Consider the following 18,700-nt stretch of genomic DNA (forward strand, 5'->3'; position numbering starts at 1 on the left):
ATAGCCAGCCTCCCACTTTGCCCAAACGTCGACCCTCAAAGGCTGATGAATCTGCGCGATCATCCAGACTCTGTGAGCCAAGTCATCCTGTCTCCTGACCAGGGATATTTGTGGCGCACGCGATAGTGCGGTTCTGCAACGGGTCCACAATCATCAGCCGGACTGAACCGAGACCTCTCGTACCCCCAAAGCTAATCTCGCACGATCAACCCCCGTGAATGGAGACTTCTGGACAGCCGCCCGCATGCTTTATTGTTCTGCAAGTGCGTTGCATCCGGGCCCATGTGTACTTGGGTTCGTATGGCTGGGACAGAGAAGATACAAGATGCAACCGCTCCGCACGAGACTTTCACAATGGAGCCATAGTAATGCGTGGTAAAGGTTCCCACTTCTCGTTCCTCTGGGTGCATTAAAAGCAAAGGCCCCGTGGCAACGCCGGGCCATGACCTCGTGTACGCCTGGAATGCCCTGCTGCTATTTCACTGCAAGTCTTTCTCGTACTCTTTCTTTACCTTTTTGGTCTATCTTGCGCTTTTTCGTCGCATAACGTAGGCTGTGATCTAAAACTCAAAGCACGCACTTCATGCGTAGCACGACTACATACGTACATACTACATTGTGGGAACAATGGGTATGCTGTCTGGTTCGTAGCTGACCGGGTTCTTGGCGCCGCAGTTGACGACATGGAACCTAGCTCAAAATTGGGTGCAGGCACAGGGCTGAACGGTCCGAAAGCATGCTTGCGGGCTCGACAATTACTTCGAATGCCTTGCCAGCGAGAATGGCACATTTGTTACGGTTGCTCTGGCTCAACTTGCTGAACCGTACGGGCCACTTAAAAGCACAGCACTCGGACCTCCACCGTTCTCCATGATTACCATAGGGCTGCAGACTTGGCCAGGCATGCCGTCTCACGTCAGACGCCCCGCCCTTGGATAAGGAAGCGGCCAGTGATGGTCGTAATGCCGCATTTGCAGAACTAACCTGCTTGTCTCAGCTGTCGTATTTCATGTTGATCTTGATCGTCTTCGACTCCATGAACTCTCGGACTCCGTACCAGCCTCCTGTCCGCCCATGACCACTGCCTTTGGTCCCTCCGAATGCTGACTGGAGATCACCAATCCCGCCAGCGTTGATTGTGACCACGCCCGCCTCCATCTTGCGAGCGACACGGATGGCTCTTGCAATGTCGCGGGTGAAAATCTGGGCAGCAAGGCCATACTCTGTATCGTTCGCCAGCTGGATCGCCTCCTCCTCGGTCTCGAAGGTCTTGATCAGCACCACCGGGCCGTAGACCTCCTCGCGCCAGAGTTGAGACCCTTCCTTCACATCGACAAAGATTGTCGGCTGCACGTAGCAGCCCGATGTGCCCTTTCTCGAGCCACCAGTGAGCACCGAGCCATCCTTCCTTCCAATCTCGAGACCTTCAAGTACGTGCTTAAGCTGCTTCTCGTCGGCAAGCGCACCTATCCCTGATGAAGGGTCAATCGGGTCGCGAGGGAGGGTGGCCTCCACTGTCTCAAAAGCTTCCTTCATCCTCTGCGTAAACGAATCCGCAATCGATGACTGGACAAGCAATCTGGTGCTTGCAGTGCACGCTTGGCCGTTGATAGCCAGAAAATGGTTGGCGCAGACCTGTACCACATTATCTAGGTTGCAGTCGTTGAACACAACGCCGGGCGCCTTCCCACCTAGCTCGAGAATGGTTTTCTTCATGTTGCTCTTCGCGGCGAGCTCAGCGACTTTTTTGCCTGTTGGGGCTGAACCAGTAAACCCGAGGACACGAATCTTCATGTGCGAGGCCAAATGAGCTCCAGTCTCCCCGTCGCCAGAGATGATGTTGATCACGCCTGGGGGGAAGCCAGCCTCGGGGATGAGGTCAGCGATGAGGAGAGCGTCAAAAGGCGACTTCTCGGAAGCCTTAAACACCAAGGTGTTGCCGGAAGCAATGGCAGCTCCAACGTAGAACGCAAAGTACACCAGGCCGGCGTTCCAAGTGCTGACGGCAGCGCAAGCACCGGAAGGTCCCCATTCGACAATCTGACAGCACGTTAGAATGATGCCTGCTTGTGAGTCACAGCGAGTTACTCACTTTGTACGTGCCATCGTCCTGGTCCGTGAAGCTTTGGCCCTCAATCTTGTCCGCGAAACCGGCCGACGACTTGAGCGTGGCAACGGTCCAAGGCCCGAAGACATGTTGAGTTATCATGATGGTGGCGCCCATAGACAACGTTTCCGATTTGGCAATTTCCGGAATCCGCTTCTCAATAAGCTCAGCGAATTTGATCAGGCAGTCTCTCCTCTGAGGGCCCGTGAATGTCGACCAGGGTCCCTTGAATGCTGCCTCCGCAGCTTGAACAGCGGCGTCGACATCTGCTGGTCCCGCAACCTCAACTTCTCCAACATAATCGCCGTTGGCAGGGTTTTGGACGCTGATGGTTCGGCCTGATGTTGCGTGAACGAACTCATTGTTGATGAAGAGTCGAGACTCGTACGGGTTGCTCTCGCCGGCCATGATGTACACAAGATCGTCTCCGTGCGAATATTGTATGATCTTTCCAAGTATTGCGGTCTCCAGAAGAGGTCTACTACTGATCACGAATACTTATACTTGCCAGCAATACTAGCTTGCTGACATGGACGTTGAGGCATGTTGCCGGCAGTGCCGCCGCCACTCAGCGCTAACACAACAATGAGTGTTGAATCAGCGCGCATAGCACCCTATTGGTGAGCAGCAACTACTTGAATTGGAATTTGCTCTATGAGAGCTGGCTGGGCGTTTGTCATCGAACCTTAAGGATACCTATCTTGTCAGCTTCGATTGACGCGTGCAAAGTCCGCATTATGATATCGACGCAAGCGATGCGGCGCCAGCGGACATTCCGGTCGCCGAGGGGCGAGATTCCAGGTCTCACCCTAATGCCGGACAGTCATGAGCGATCGGCGATACTCTTGGTGATGAGAATGATTCCTATTTCGCGAGTGTTGAGCAGTTCCCTGACAACGGGACGGACGGATCTGACGTCACTATCCATCTTTGCCTAGAAGATTGCCCGAAATAACTCAAGAGATCTGCTATGTCAGAGTTCGAGTGCTGACACGATTGGCCTTTGCAGTCTCTTCCTCGACTCACAGCATGTTCGAACATGTTTCTAGTGGTTAGGCCCTCCTTAGCGTCAAATGCCGTTGACGGCCATGGCACATACACTGGTGGCAGAGACCATCTGCGGCGCAAAGCATTTTGCACCCTGGCTGCATTTGTAAATAGCTGTCCCAAGACAAGCAGCGCTCCTCACTACCAGTTGACAACGGGGTGCGTTTGCGGTTGCGAGCTAGCTTGCGCTGTGAAACTTCAGGCCGTCTAGCGAGAATGGCGCGGGAGCGTGATCGATACGCAACTTGATCCTTGCGGAACATGCAAATGGCAACGCCGACAAAACGGCTGGTTTCAAGATATCTGAAAGTCCTCACAGAAGCTGTAGCCGGGCGCAGTCAACTTATTTGTTTATTTTTATTTTTTTTTTTAGCTGCGAGCCGTGGAATTGTGCCTGGATATCAGGGTTCCATTCGGCACTGATGTTACATGTATGTTCTGGCATATGCCTCTACCACCGACTCAAACCGACGCGACGCTGTCGACGCGTAATGATATATCAACGTGTGTAAATGAGAGTCCATGAAGTTTAAATATCCGGTCAGGAAAATTGTACCTCTAGCTGCCAAATACAAGTAGCCGTGATTGGTCAAGGGCGTTCGACATGCTCGTCTGCCTGTCACCACCGCCCTGCGTCAATTGGTTTTTGATCTGATCGACCTGCCCAAGATTATAGGGACAGTGGAATCGCGTGCCTGCTACAGAATGGCACGCTCTACTGTTCTCCTGCGCTCATGACGGAGGCAAGCTTCCACCACATGATCTTCCTCGTGCACCTCATTGCACCTGTGCAGTTAGGGCTCTGGGGGCAGTGCCACCACGAGGCTGGGGACCCTGTCCGACGTTCTATTCTCGCCGTCCAGAGCGGCCTTGACAGTACCAATTAAAGAACTGGTGGCAGGCATGATAGCAATTACATTCACCTGCGTTGGCGACAACATACCCGCTCACATGAGCGCGAGTGGTGCGACGGACCGAACGCGGCCGCCCACGTGCTGTTATGGGACCAATCCTCGGGTACCAGTGCAATTTAATACTCTTCAGGCTACCATCGTCGTTTGAATAGCCGCTTCATTGGTCTGGTGTGAGAGTCCCGGTTGAACGTGGGCACGCTGGTGCGTACCTACTGCTCCTCATTCGCTCGTTCGCAAGGACCTGTGAATAGCATTTGCCATCAACCCGGATAATCGCAACAAGACTTGCATACTGCGCGTTGCGACCAAATCACGAAGAGACTTTTGCCCGAGTACCGGTTCGAGTATACATGTAACAACCAGGTGCAGAGGCCTGCGGGACGACGGCCCGACAGGGCGGTTTAGGCACGAAGTGTGTTGACATGCAACTTAGGACTAGAAAATGATTCCATCCATGTATCGAAAGGGAGCTAGTGCACGGCGACGGGCCGGCGATTGCGGGGAGCTCAAGCGGCGGCTAGCGCTGCTATACATTACTTTCACGTTGTAGAGAGTCGCCCGTGTAAGTGCGCTCAGCGCATAACAGCTTGCTATTTGCATGCAATTTGTTGGCAATCATCCGGAAGCTGAAAATACATGAGTATGTCGCAGACTGGCAAGAACAGCCGGGCCCGTGGTCCAGTCGGCGACTACGGTCGGCTAATTTGGAGTGGGAAGCCCAGGCACCCTTTGAAGCTGGGAATCGTCCATGGGAAAACTGCAACAACGTACGCATGTGCCGTAAAGCTGCAGAATGATCGAGTTGCATAGGGTCGCTGCTATTTAGCCTAAGTGGTGTGACTGCTGTGGCCATTTGCTGTGACACGCGGATGGCCCTGAGACTGGAGAAGTCAATGATCGTGAACGCATATAAAGAGAGTGGAAATGTCGCCTCTTCGACCACAAAACGGACTCCTCAAGCTCACCAACTTTTAACTTTTCTCTACGCTTCTATTTTCACAAACGAACAACAACCGCCACTACCATCAAGATGAAGGCCGCCACTATCCTCTTTGCGCTCGTTGCCGCTGCCTTTGCGGCTCCTGCTCCTGCCCCTGCGGAGGATGCAACCCTTCAGAAACGGGGTTGCGCCGCTGGCTCGTGGTGTTCGAATGGGCAGTGCTGGATTACTCCTACCTGCCCTGCTGGATGGTGCGGACCCGCGTACCAGTCGGGCCAAAGCTGCTAGATGTACGTTTCTACACCTGGTTCACATCAGCATATCCGCTTTAAGGTACATGACCAACCAAGGAAGCAGCTATGCGGCAAACGTTAGGCTTGAGAGTGGCAGGCAAAGCAATTCTGGAGACCTGAGCGGGTCGTTCAAGAAACCATCATGCCAGGCGCGCCATGGGCGGCATGGGTTGCCGCGCGAAGGCTTCCAGCGATTGCTGTCATTACTTTCACAATAGCTCAAAGACAATTGGTTTGTGATAACTGCCTGCATCAGGACAACAACAGTGAATAATTAGTTGGCCATCTGAGAACCTGCCGTGCACGCAGGCCTTGATGTTGCCTGTTGAGATTTGATGGGCGTCTGCCTTGCCAAATGGCAAACACCAAGCCAGCAGTCCACAGCGCCTCAAGTGCCAAGCACCACTCGTGCTGAGTTAAAACCCCTGCAAGGTCCGGCCCCCGCCGAACTAGTCTGACTGCCACAAAACGGTTTGGCCCGCCCCTTACCCCGCCTGTGATGAACATGAACACGACCAGCCCTGTAAGTGCCGACAGGCTGCCCACATGATCCCTGCGGCTCGGCGCCTCCGATCAAGGTCAGCCAGCAGCAAACCATTCGACACATTGTAGAACATTGTGTCGATAGCGAACGCCACAGGCTTCAGCTTCTGCGTGATCCATCGCTAGCCAGCCCGCCATGCATAGACCTTAGTCGAGGCTCCCATTGCCGCCAATAATTCTCCTAAGGCTGAGATATGCCGTCCTCAGTTGCACCTTGCCCAGCCATTTGCGAGATACCATCACCGTAAGACGCGAACTTGGCAATCACACACCGGTCTCCTAGAATGAGGTTCAGCCAGCCATCAACAGCAGAACCTGGGTCTAGATCATGCAAAATTGCGTAATGGATGTGCAAGGGAGAACAATACCGGCGCAGGCGAGAACCGTAAGCTCAGTGGGCTCTCTCGCCCTCAAGTGCTGCCCCTTTTATAAGCCCGCTTTCGTCATCAATCACATCTGAAGCCAGCCAAAGACAACTGCGACTGAAGAAATCTCACAACTTGTGTCAAGCTCATATTCTCTGAAATGGCGTCTTACGGACCGGTCTGCTTCACCAAGATCCTTGGGGTGAACGATGAGGATAGCATCCCTCCCAAGGAGAGTGTTGCCAAGGCGGTCGAGGAAAACCCACGAAATGGGTCGCTCACCTTGCCCCCCGCACCCACTGCTCCCGGTGGCCCCTTGGGACTTGCAATGATGATGCGCAAGTTTTGGTTGCCTGGTCGAGAACTCAAGATTGGGTTCCAGGGAGGGTCGACGTGGCAGAAGGTTTGTCTCTTGGCGTGCCATGAACCGGGAAAGAGGCAACGCTCACAAGTTGCCAGGAACAAGTCAAGAGGTTTGCTCCAGAGTGGACCCAGTACGCCAATATACGGTTCACATTCGTCGATTCTGGAGATGTGGACATCCTGATAGCGTTCAATCCTGGTTCGGGGTCTTGGTCATATTTAGGGACAGACTGTTCGTGGTTCAGTTCTCAGAACCGACCGTCGATGAACCTGGGATGGATCAACGACAGCACTTCGAATGATGAGCTCCGCTCTGTCATACTTCACGAGTTTGGCCATGCTCTTGGTGCAGTCCATGAGCACGAAAGCCCGTATGCCAATATCCCATGGAACAAAGAACAGGTCTACAAAGACCTTGGTGGGCCGCCAAACAACTGGGACAAGAACAAGGTGGACCAAAACATGTTTACCTTGTACACGCTCCAGGACACCCAGGCTACCGACTTTGACCCTGACAGCATCATGCTGTACTACTTTCCCGCCAGCTGGACCACGAACGGCAAGGGAACCAAGTACAACACCGCTCTGTCGAGCTTTGACAAGGCGTATGCCAAGTTCTGTTATCCCAAGGGCGACTTCGACGCTGGTCAATTCAACACTATGGAAGTTCGCCCGTGGGACAAGCCGCAGCTGGACAACGATAAGGTCATATACTACCAGAAGAAGTATGACACTGTCCCAGAGCTTCCTCTCGGTATCACGTCCCTCGACATCGGCCAAGCCGCCAACATTCGCATCAGGGCCCTGACCAGTGAGGCAAACACGGAGAAGTTCAAGGCTTCTCTCCAGAGCTGGGCGGACACCACTCTCTTTTCTGCCTCTATGACCTATCTGGAGAAGAGCTCGACGTTCAGCTACATTCAGACCGGCGTCTACAACACGGAGCAGACGCGGCCATGGAACCAGCCCCAGTTGACCCAGTCAAAGCGCATCAACTTTGCGACGCCATTTTCCTCTCCTCCCAAGGTTATCACCTGGCTGCAGTCCTTGGACATGGACAAGAGCAAGAACTGGCGCATCAGGGTGTATCCCAGCGATATTGATAACAGGGGCTTCACTATCCACGCTGACTCCTGGGCCGACTCGATTCTATACAGTGCCGGCGTGACTTGGCTGGCGTATCCTACAGACCAGCCTGGAGTCACTAGCGGCACATTCAATACCCAGGATGTGCGACCGTGGGATAGGCCACAGGCTGAGAACTCTGGGGTCTTCAACTTCCCTACTGCGTTCTCGAAGCCGCCCAAGGTGATCATGGCTTTGAATACTCTGGACTATGATCACACCCGGAACTTGCGATTGAGACTGAGCACATCTTCGGTGACAAACACGGCCATCACCTGGCACCTTCAGAGCTGGTGGGACTCGGTCATGTATAGCTCGGGTGCCTCCTTCTTCGCTTGGACCTGAATATACAACGGTGGTAATACAGCCAATGTAACCTTTGCGGTAGCTGCAATCAATTGATCAAGTTCGGGTGACCACGTAGCTCGGATGAGAGTGTAGATTAGACAGGTATTCCTCTGCAGTATAGAGTTGTGTATCCCAGATTTCATGCCCAAATCCCTCCACCTCAGGGAGGTAAATTGTCTAGGAGAACACACTCACCAAAGGGCTGACCACTGGCTTCCATACCATACAAAACAAGTGATATTGGCATCGGCTGCGTCGATTTGATCGTGGCCTTGGTATCACAGGCCTGCTCCAGCCAGGATGCCAGCAGTATTTTTCGGTTTTGTTTCAGCTGGTCCTTGACAAGTTCAATCACAGGCGCAGTTTGTCGAGTTGGAAATGTCGGATCTTCCCAAGCCCTGTCCGAAATGTTGGCATCCTTGTAGTACTTTTGGATGAGGTCGAGGGCTTTGGCATTCCCGGTCAGGACTGCGCCTTGGAACAGCATAGACAGTATTCCCCTACGGTACGTATTTCTCTGGAGACACGTACTCATATCCAAGCCTTTCGAGATTCGCATCAAGACCTCCAACCATCGACGCGCCTTGAAGCATGTAGGTGAGCCGCGTGGAGATACGATCTTCCTGACTATCTCTTCGTCGCAGATCATCTGAGAGAAAGCGTAATCCGCAACTCTCATGGCACTTTCGTGGCTTTCAAATCGAAGAGGCCCAGTCTTGGAATTGAGGCGGTCGGGAGTGGCGGCAGGGTCGTCGGCCTGAGACGAAATATCGAAATATTCGCACCCACCGGAACAAAGAATCTCTCTTGGAGTTCTGCAGTGACCGGCTTGCTTCGACAATAGCTCCATCCCTACGCACGCCATATGGTGGCCGTGAACGATTTCCGACTCGGACCACGCGTTCGATTTATGGTCCGGTATGAGCCACGGTGATATTATATCGATTAGCCGATCTCTGATATGATGTGGACGGACCAAGCTGTGTCGCAAGCTTTCAAAAAGAGACAGTCGATACAGCATAAGTAATGCGTCTGAGCCAATCTTTTGAAGTAGAGCTTCTTCAGAAACGCTGCGACTCTCAAGTCTGGCCCAGAAACGGTCAACTTTAGACAATGGCGGCTGGGTAGTCCACGGCCCACACATGAACCGGTGAAAGGATCTGCAGTCCGACACAACTCCCAAAAGCGAAGAGCCGTTGGGGCAGGTCAGGAGGTCGTGCTGATTCTCGTAGACCAAGTCATCTATGCTGTGTAGGTAGCGACGCAGGCCATCAAACGTTCCGAGTTCCAGCTCGACAAATGACAGTAAGATCTGGGCCAAGACGAGAACGGCCACGTCGGGTGAATGTCGTTTCGCAGCCAGTGACAGGGCGTCGCCGACATAGCGGAATGCCGTAACCCTATGGCTGACATCAGGGACCCAAAGGTGCGACCCCCCAGTTCGAAAACGGGTGGTGTATTTCCCGTGCAAGTTAGCCATATGAGCGGCGCCAACGGCAATGGCAGCACAGAGTGCAATGTCGGATCCGACCAAGAACCCACGCACTGGCTCCATGCCCCGTGGTAGTAGTCCTGTAACATGAGTTGCAAAATGGGTGAGATATTTGCGGCTTGTGGCTGAGAGAGAGGTATCCTGTAGTCCCAGGGAGAGTGGGAAGTAGTCGTGTTCTGTGATGGGTGAAGTTTTAGTTGCTAGCCATTGCTGCGGACCTGCAGCATGCTGGCACGATGATGGGGGCTTGAGTACGGATACGAGCCGGCTCAGCTCCGGAAGCTCATGTGAGGCGTAGTGCGTAAGAAGCACTGAATCGTCTAATAAATCGGATCTTGATGCATTGCTCGGATCCTCGTTGAGGTCCATTGTACGCCGGTATTTTAGGCTCGCACTTCCTTCATCTCCCCAAATGAGGCCATAGGTCCCTGGCGTATATAGCGTTGAATCTTCGAGAGACCCAGATGTCGAATCCGCCGTGAAGTTCTCTGATGCGACGAGTTCGAGAAAACTCTTCTCAGAGACGGCTAGTTGGTGACAGTTGTTAGTACCATCTGTGGATGAAATCCCTAAGGCGGAGGATTCGCTGCCCTGGGGTAGGGAACCATCTCGCCCTCGAGTCGTCTGAGAATCGGTCTGTGGAGGGTCTGGCGAGCACGTTGGTTCGGCAATCCGGACAGGATGGACCTTGACATCCTCCCCACGAGCCCGCTTCGACTTAACCGCCGCCCATGATGTAGCATCGAACCATCGAAGATCTGGGCTCCCGTACCAGCATGCCTTCCCGCTTCTTTCGCAGCGCATGCAGTCGGGTTTGCTCTCGTCGCACTGCAAAGATATACTCTCAGCAACAAAGAACGGTTACATGTATGGCGCGCCTGATCAACAGGACCCGGTAGGAGCAGTCGGTGACCTCGGGTGACGCACCGACTGGTAGAATGGGTCGCACCTACCTTCCTCCGCATATTGCGACATGGGCCACATCCTCCACGGCTCCGAACAATGTTCGTTTTCTTGGGCCGCGGGCGAGTGGCACCGTACATGACGAATGCGAGCAGATCGACTAGGGGGTGATCGTGCAGGACTTGAGCCACTGGGTTGTTGCAGCTGACACGTCGCCGAGGTGTGGGCTGCTTCGCATTCCGGGTTTACGGAAGGTGAAGGCTGGGCATTTTAGGTGGATGGCGCTTGCAGAGCTGCGGGGAGTACCGGCTGCGGATAGTGATCCGGGCAGTCCGGGCGGAGAGGTCAGTAATACCTAACAGGGCAGGCCACTGCCATGTCCTCCACTGTGGCTAAAGACATGTCCCACATCATCTCAAGCCGCCTCCAGCAGCCCAGACTGCAGCAGCCGTGAGGAAAGATGCAGGTACGGCCAAATGTTCATTACGTTCGCCCGTCTCCAGTCGAAAATGGCTATCTTTCTCATGGGTCACTCAAGTTGAGTTACAGACGTCAATCGTATTCGAAGACGCTAACTTCAATGCCTGGGTCGGCGAGGAAACACCACGGCTGCCTCCCAAGTTCCGACCGCATTTAATGCGCTTACGCAAACCTCTGCCGCAAGAGACACTCTTACAGAAGTGGCGGCAATACGCGGCACAAGGGCGACTTGGAAGTACTTCACTTCGCCAGGTCAACACTCCCGAGATGCCGGCAACTCGGGTCGACGAAGGGTGCGATTCCCCGGATCTCCAAGAGACTAGCTCTGGCCAACGGTGTCTTTTGCCGCCCCGTTTCCCCGTCGCTGACGGCCTATCCGCAGTTATCTTCCAAACTCCAGTATCACAGCTTCGGGGGGGTAAAGCAGCCCGGACGAAGGCCACGGGGCGGCCCTACTGGAGAGTCTGGTAGCCCGACCCCTCCAGCCAATCCAATGCGACCGGCCGACATCGGTTACGGGATGCACGTACGTATGTCCCATTTGGTACAAAATAAAGGGCCGCCATACCTAGTCAGGTCAAACAGTGCGATAGCAATTGGGAAGGGTGCAATTCACGACAGGGAATTGCCTACTTCGCACTACTGTCGTCTTACGACTCTAACGATTCTGGCTATAGCAAGAGAAATGTAACTACACATACGACGGTTCCATCCCGTACTGTCCTCTTATCCATGTCGTCTACGTGTATAAAGAGCTTTGGCAGTAACGCCCACTGAGCTCCTCGCTCTTCGGCATCACGCGTGAAATCGTTTTCCACAAAAGGGCTACTCGAATCAAGCACATGAAAGCAACCCGTCATATCTGAGACAAACTCTTTGCAATATGTAAAGTTGCCCATCGCTTCATCACGCTGTATTGTCCGAAACGGGAACTAACTATAACGGATGACAAGGCCTATCAAGCCGGATTCTTCGTACACATGGCTCGAGCCACAGGAGGCGCCCGAGTGTCTCGAGTGGGCTAATAAGGAAAGCATTCTCACTGCTTCCAAATTGGACCCTCTTCCGCATACTCAATACGTTCAGAAGAGACTTCGGGAGTTGATCTCAGTCACGATCAGATGCCCAGAGCATTGGATTGCCGGCAAGCTTTTTCGCCTGCGAAAGGATAAGCTTAACCAGCAGGGGGTTCTGGAAATCGCCGACAACGGACCTGGAGGTGCTCAGGGGGACTGGGATCCAGTCGTGGATATTGACGAGCTCGGAAGGCAAGAAGATCGCAACTTCGAGTTCTCACCCCTGGGCTTTGAAGGTCGTGTTCTGGGTTTGGATGCCTCTCGTATCCTACTCTTGTTGTCCAACGGAGGATCGGATCTAGTCGAACTTCGGGAGTTCGACGTCAGGCAACGCAGACTTGTACCTGGTGGATTTCGGACAGGCTTGGGTCGCATCACGGTGGCCTGGATGGATCAGGATCATATCCTCATCAACCATGCTCTCAATGGAGGTCCGACGACTGAAGCAGGTTGGCCAGCAGCCTCATACATCTGGAGGCGCGGAACCGACCTCCAAGACGCAACGCTTGTCTACACCGCCCCGGCAAACGACGCGATTTGTCTCGTTGGCGCTTTGGGGCCATCCAACTACGGCCGCGCCTTGGTCATGCGAGCCCTGGACTACTCTACAATGGCCGAGGTTGTCATCTCGCTCGACGGAACGGTTGAAGAGGTGGATTTGCCTTCGAAGCGGCCTCTTGTGATTGCTCCCAAGGTTGTTGCTGGGAACATTGTCACCCAACTCAAGGAGCCAACAATTTTCCAAAGCCAGCCGCTACCTGCTGGCTCTTTGGTAGCATACAATATCTCGCCCGACGTGCCAAAACCACACAAGCAGTCAGTTGTTTATGTCCCTGAGCCCGATGAATTCACGCCCTTCATCGCACTAGACGGCTTCGAAACGAGCCAGGGGAGAGTGCATTTGACTTCGTCCAAGAACGGTGTTGAGCGGCGCTTGTCATTAGAATACCACGAAAAAGCCTGGAGGCTCGTCCAGAACGTTCCGTGCTCCGTCGGTGGTCACTTTGGTATTGTATCCGGCGACTGCCTCTCTGATGATGTCATCGTCACCAGATCGGGGCTCCTCCAGCCGACAGCGGTGCAGCTGGCGAGGCCAGACGGGACTATGCAGGAGATTTTCTCTCAGAAGCCACTGGTCGATGCCGAAAGATTTGACATAGAGCGACTTACTGTGTCTAGCAAAGATGGCACGCTTATCGACTATGTCGTACTATCCTCCAAGTTTTCCAAAGGCAAGGCCAGTCCCCGGCCACTTCTCATAACCGGCTACGGGGCGTTTGGTGTAACCATAAGTACGTCGTACTTCTCGCAGGTCTTTGGAGGTATTGCCCTGGTCCCTTGGCTGGAGAGTGGAGGTTCCCTTGCCATCGCATTCATCCGGGGCGGCGGAGACCGTGGCGAAGCGTGGCATGAGGCGGCACGGCAAGAGAAGCGCCAAAAGTCTTACGATGACTTTATCGCCGTTGCAGAGAAGCTTGTCGAGGATGGTATGACAACGCCCAAGAAGCTTGGTGTCTTTGGCACGTCGAACGGCGGACTTCTCGCGGCCGTCATGGGCACCCAGCGCCCAGATCTTTTCGGCGCTGTCGTTAGCGACGTGCCTCTGACAGATATGCTAAGATTCCCTCTCATGGGGATGGGTGCCGCCTGGAAGCACGAGTACGGAGATCCTGAGGACCCTAAGATGGCCAGGATTCTCCGATCATACTCGCCCTTCCATAACATTCACGAAGGAGTCAAGTACCCGGCCTTTTTGGTGACGATCTCCACGAAGGATGACCGAGTCGGGGCAGGGCACGCCCGCAAGCTGGTCGCGAGGCTGAAGGACGTGGGCTCCGAGCATGCTTTCCTATTTGAGGACAGCGACGGTGGACACGGGGTGAGTGACCCTTACAAGAGGGCCGCCCTCATGAGTCGACGCATGGGCTTTTTTCTCAACTATCTCCAGTGAGATATCTAGACAGTCCCGTCGAATGTGTACGACATGCAAATAGAGACCAAAATCCGCGTCAATTTTAGCTATCCACGTGGAATCTGGCCCCGTAGGCATCGTGACGCGTATTGGCAGTGGTACGTAGTGCATGAGCCATCATCGCGTGTTCCAACTTCCTTCAAGCCGCGTGCGTCGATGCCGCCATGAGCACTTCGTCCCTCATTCAGGCAGCGGAATCACAGGCAGTGGTGGGCTCCGCACGACTCGAGAGTCGAAGCGACCTGGTGTGCCGTGGCGCGCACAATGGGCAGACAGGCTGCCTGCCTGCCGTTGTTTGTGGGCGGCAGGCACCGGTTAATTCACTTGGGCGGGGCTTCCTCAAGAGCGCGCTGAGCCTTCAATGGGTGCCCCCTCCTCCCGAGTCCCCGCCCCCTCAATCTCCACCACCTCCAACGATATCTTCGTGGCATACCCTGTCACCACCTTGAATGTTCTATTCACGTCAAACCTATCCGGGTCAACGGATGCGCTGTTGTCGTGCTAGAAGCCTGGAACCCGTTCTTGCCCCACCAGGTTCCCCAGGTTTGCTGTCCGCGTGCATGCGGACTGTCTTCATTTTGGAGTCGACAAGTGTCGACCCCGCGTTGGTTGCCGATGGTCGCCGAGAAGTCCGGCAAGGGATGTGCACTTTTTGTTGCGGCTGAGCTGGCAGGGGCCGAATGATGATGAAATGCCCCGAGGCTGTTCCGTTCCCAAGGTCTAGTCACTGACTCAGTGTTGAGCGCCCATTCACGAGAAAGGACGAGGTCTCGACACCAGTCGGCTGGGCTTTTGCGAACATTCAAGGTTGGCCATCAGGGCCACAGCAGCAGTACATGTATCGAATTATGCATGTATATTTTATGTTGTGTGCTGAAGCGGTCCCCCTTTTGTTTTTGTTTGAAGCACTACATGCATATGTACTTGCGAGCCCCGCCCTACGTCCTGTGCAGACACCACAGGTTTGATCATGCGACTTCGGGGCCAGGAGAAAGGGAGTCTGCCCAGTTGAGCCGAATCTGGGGGTGGCTTGAGGCACGGTCCTGTCGTTCCCCACGGCTCTGCAATGCCAGTCGTCGATTTCTCGGGGTACATCACAGGCATCACCCAGGGGCACCTATCCCGACATGTCCAGGGTCGCCGGGACGTGGCGGGGATCCCATGCAGCGTTATCTTGTGGCGGGTTGTGGTGGCTCATCCACCCACAGGGTCTAGCGCCCTTGCGCACTTGGTGACCCGAATAGGGAAAGCTCCTGCTGCAGACTTCCGCCTCGTGCTGGCAAACATCGGAGAGCTCTGTCCAACTACATTACCATCACTTCGTTGTGAACATGGGGTGATGGAGTCCAGCTCCAGGATATCATCCTCTTGCTATTTCCCGATTCAAACCGGCAACGAATCGAGAGTCGAGACTGGCGCCAGCTTGATGCCTCGTCCTTACCAAGCCAAGGCCTCGTCTGCCCGGAATCGACAATCCGGGGCCTCGAGACCTAATGCCGGGAGATACCTACAGTCACAGTTATTTGTATAAAGCCTAGTCCAAGTTGCCCATTCTTCGAGTTTTCTTCATGTTGCGACCATCGGTACTGAGTCGCAAATTAACATTATTATATTCATGCACCATGGGTCCCTTTACGCGGGAACCATCCGTCCCCCAAGAGGTCATGGAGAAGATCGAGAAGCACAGCATGGAGAAGACAAGCCAGGTCCAAGATAACGCCGTGGGCGTGGGCGAGGACATTGTCATCTCCAGTTCACCAACCATGGCTGGTGTATTCTCTAAGAAGGCCCTCATCTTCGGCTGGGCCAGCTTACTCGCCGTGGCTTTGATGAACTACCTCGACCTTGTCGCCGTCAACACGTTCCAGGTCTATGCAATGAGCGAATTCAACCGCCTGTCAATTGAAGGGGCTCTCACGACCGCCATCGGCGTCGCGACCATTGGTGAGAAGGCATGGCTACTCCGAGCATTCATGTGCTGATGCGACCTCTTCAGTTATCCAAGCGCCATTGGCAGTGACCATCAGTCACGTGTCGTAGGTTCAGCGTCCACTCATTAGAATGTTTTCTACGATGCTAACCTTAATGAAGTTATTTCAGCGTATTTGCAGTCGCCACTGTTGTGACCACGCTTGGCAGTGTGCTTCAGGCCGCTGCTCCGGGGCTTGGAGTATTCCTCCTAGGTTTCGTGTTGAACATGATGGGCGGGATGGGTATGATCTACCGAACGTAATGAATGAGCTGGCATTAATTCTCAGATGAGTTCGACAGGCACCCGCATGATCATGTTCAACACTGCGACAAGTGAGCAATTTCTGCTTTCCTTCGGCGATTTAGTCTTGCTCACCAGCACAGGCTTAAGTACCCCCAAATACCGCGGAACCGCGCTTGGCGCAGTCAACGTGCCCAGCGTTGCCTCGTCTTTGGTACGTCGTTTCTCGTGTTGTGAACTTTGGTGTTACGACTAATCAGGAACTGTGCTGGCAGGCTGGCGCCCAGGTCGCTGAAAGCGCTCTCAAAAACATCGGATGGCGATGGGGCTACGGTATCTGGGCTGTCATGGTACGCAGAATTGACTAGGGCATTATTGACGCATTGTAAGCTCAGCGCTGACCCGATCCACAAGATCCCGGTCGTCTCGCCCTGCCTCATGGCCATCCTCTTTCTTTTTAAGAGAAAGTCAAAGCACTGCAGTGCCACTGTTGGATCTCAAAAAAGGCAACTATGGACACACTTGCGAGAGCAGGACTTGTTCGGCATACTGCTTCTCACGGCGGGCATTGCGCTTTTTCTCCTTCCAATACCCCTAGAACAAGGAGGTATCAGCCAGTACGCCAGCGCACGTCTCATCACCCCGACCGCCCTAGGGTTCTTGTTACTCTTACTATTAGTTGTCTGGGAGTTCAAATTTGCCAGGAATCCAGTAATTCCGCGAAGAGTGCTTTCCCAGCGGACAATTGCCTCGGTGATGGCCTGTAAGCCACCTCCCGTACACCTTACAAGTTATGATTGATATAAGGCGGCTGACAGGAGTCATACACCCAGCGAACGCTTTTCAGTACGCAGGTATCAATGCGGCTGCAGCATACTTCTATCCATTCCTCATGGTTTGCAGCGATCTGAGCATCTCTAACGCGACATACATCACCCTCATCGTAGGCGTCGTGTGTCAGCTCATGGGTCTTGTGTATGGATTTATAATGGCTCGTTACAAGCAGATGAAATGGATCTACGTCAGTGGTCTTGCCATCGCCTTGTTGGGACGTGGGCTGCAGTACGAATTCGTTGATCCTAGGACACAAATGGCGGGTTTGGTGGTGAGCCAGCTTGTGGCTGGCATTGGCTTCGGTGTCGGCATTCAAGGCCTGACAATTGCCCAAGGCTCTGCTAATTCGAAGGGTACAGTGGGTTCTTCCTGGGATACAGGCGCAAGCCAGCTAACAGACGTCAGACTATCCTATCATTATCGCCATATTCTTCATATCCTCGAATGTCGGTGCTTCTGTTGCCGGGGCCATTGTTGGCGCCGTTTGGACCAGTAAGCCCAGACCAGAACTCATACGATCAGCCCTCCTGGTGGCAATCTAACATTTTAGCAGCTGTCCTGACTGCGAAACTTCATGCAAACCTTCCGGTGGAACTTAAGAGTCAAGCGCAGGCCATCTTGAACTCTCTTCCCGTAGCGCAGAGTTTTCCACTCGGTTCTCCTGAGCGTAACTCTATCATCGCTGCATACATATCGGCATATCGGATCCTTGTTCTCATCTGCCTTGTTGCGACGGCAATCGCGTTTCTCATAGCTCTACTTGTGGAGGATGTCCGGATGCCCGAAAATGAGAATAGAGAACTACCGACCGGAGCATATAAAAACGAGGGCGAGAAAGCTGACGCGTCGTAACAGCTGGTCCCTATGCATCCCCCCGATCTTCAATTCACAAAGTCCAGTGGCTCATATTGCGAGCTATTGCACATCTATCTAGTTTCCATGCTCAATACATGTTTTGTCCCGCGGTTCGAGGATAAACTATAAACACTAGATCATCCCATGGCTCGATACACGGCACTAGCGGAACTCCCATAGGGGTCCGAACTGAGGAAGACTAGGACATATTCGGGTCAGAACCCCAGTACCAGAGACTTTCTTCCCACTCTACCCAATCTCCATACACTAAACCGTTGGGGCCTTGCACCCCATTCATGGCACTTACAATACCGTTGATGAGATCTTGCACCTGATTCCCTGCCAATGGGTCCGCAGACCTCATGATCAACCTTTGGGTCTTGGGCGGCGAAACCAGCATTCTGCTGAATGAGCTTGAAGTGACCTTTGGGAATCGGAAGCGAGCAATGATTCCGCAGCCCAGCGGCAACAGCCCCGGGTTTTGCGGAATGGCCGCCATGAGGGCATGTACTGCAGTTGTACTGAAGTCGCAGAGGGCTCCGATGCTCAAGGTTCCTCGGCGTGGCTCTCTCAGTCTAGTTGGCTACCATGACGTTCGAATTATACGAAGCAGCTGTTATCCACGAACCTGCGTCCCACCAATTCATCACAACTAAGTGGACGACGTGACTTACACGATGGCCACCAAGACGCTGTCGCAAAAAATGCTCTGGACGGCCTAGCGTGCAGCGGGGCACCGACACTCCCCAACGATTGCGGAGAAGCGTGCTTCCACAAACTTGCCCAATTTGGCAATTTTGGCGGCAGTAGCTGGCATCATGGTTGAGGGTT

The 18,700-nt window shown here is 53.8% G+C and overlaps 4 protein-coding genes across 4 annotated transcripts; 3 read left to right on the forward strand and 1 right to left on the reverse strand.

The window, feature by feature from the left end:
* Positions 1-993: 993 nt before the first annotated feature.
* PLICBS_003747 (uncharacterized protein) lies at positions 994-2,515 on the reverse strand (the record flags this gene model as incomplete). The annotated part of the gene is made up of 2 exons (XM_018323523.2): positions 994-2,040; positions 2,093-2,515. The coding sequence occupies 2 exons, from the start codon at positions 2,513-2,515 to the stop codon at positions 994-996; spliced, it is 1,470 nt and encodes a 489-aa protein (XP_018178754.2).
* Positions 2,516-6,369: 3,854 nt separating this feature from the next.
* On the forward strand, positions 6,370-8,042 carry PLICBS_003748 (uncharacterized protein; the record flags this gene model as incomplete). The annotated part of the gene is made up of 2 exons (XM_018323524.2): positions 6,370-6,612; positions 6,669-8,042. The coding sequence occupies 2 exons, from the start codon at positions 6,370-6,372 to the stop codon at positions 8,040-8,042; spliced, it is 1,617 nt and encodes a 538-aa protein (XP_018178755.2).
* Positions 8,043-11,865: 3,823 nt separating this feature from the next.
* On the forward strand, positions 11,866-13,947 carry PLICBS_003749 (uncharacterized protein; the record flags this gene model as incomplete). Its single annotated transcript, XM_018323526.2, has 1 exon — positions 11,866-13,947. The coding sequence occupies one exon, from the start codon at positions 11,866-11,868 to the stop codon at positions 13,945-13,947; it is 2,082 nt and encodes a 693-aa protein (XP_018178757.2).
* Positions 13,948-15,590: 1,643 nt separating this feature from the next.
* Positions 15,591-16,008, forward strand: PLICBS_003750 (uncharacterized protein; the record flags this gene model as incomplete). Its single annotated transcript, XM_018323528.2, has 2 exons — positions 15,591-15,912; positions 15,965-16,008. The coding sequence occupies 2 exons, from the start codon at positions 15,591-15,593 to the stop codon at positions 16,006-16,008; spliced, it is 366 nt and encodes a 121-aa protein (XP_018178759.2).
* Between the last annotated feature and the right edge of the window lie 2,692 nt (positions 16,009-18,700).

The sequence above is a fragment of the Purpureocillium lilacinum genome (assembly GCF_023168085.1).
Source record: "Purpureocillium lilacinum CBS 284.36 DNA, scaffold_2, whole genome shotgun sequence".
In the NCBI taxonomy this organism is placed as follows: Eukaryota; Fungi; Ascomycota; class Sordariomycetes; order Hypocreales; family Ophiocordycipitaceae; genus Purpureocillium; species Purpureocillium lilacinum.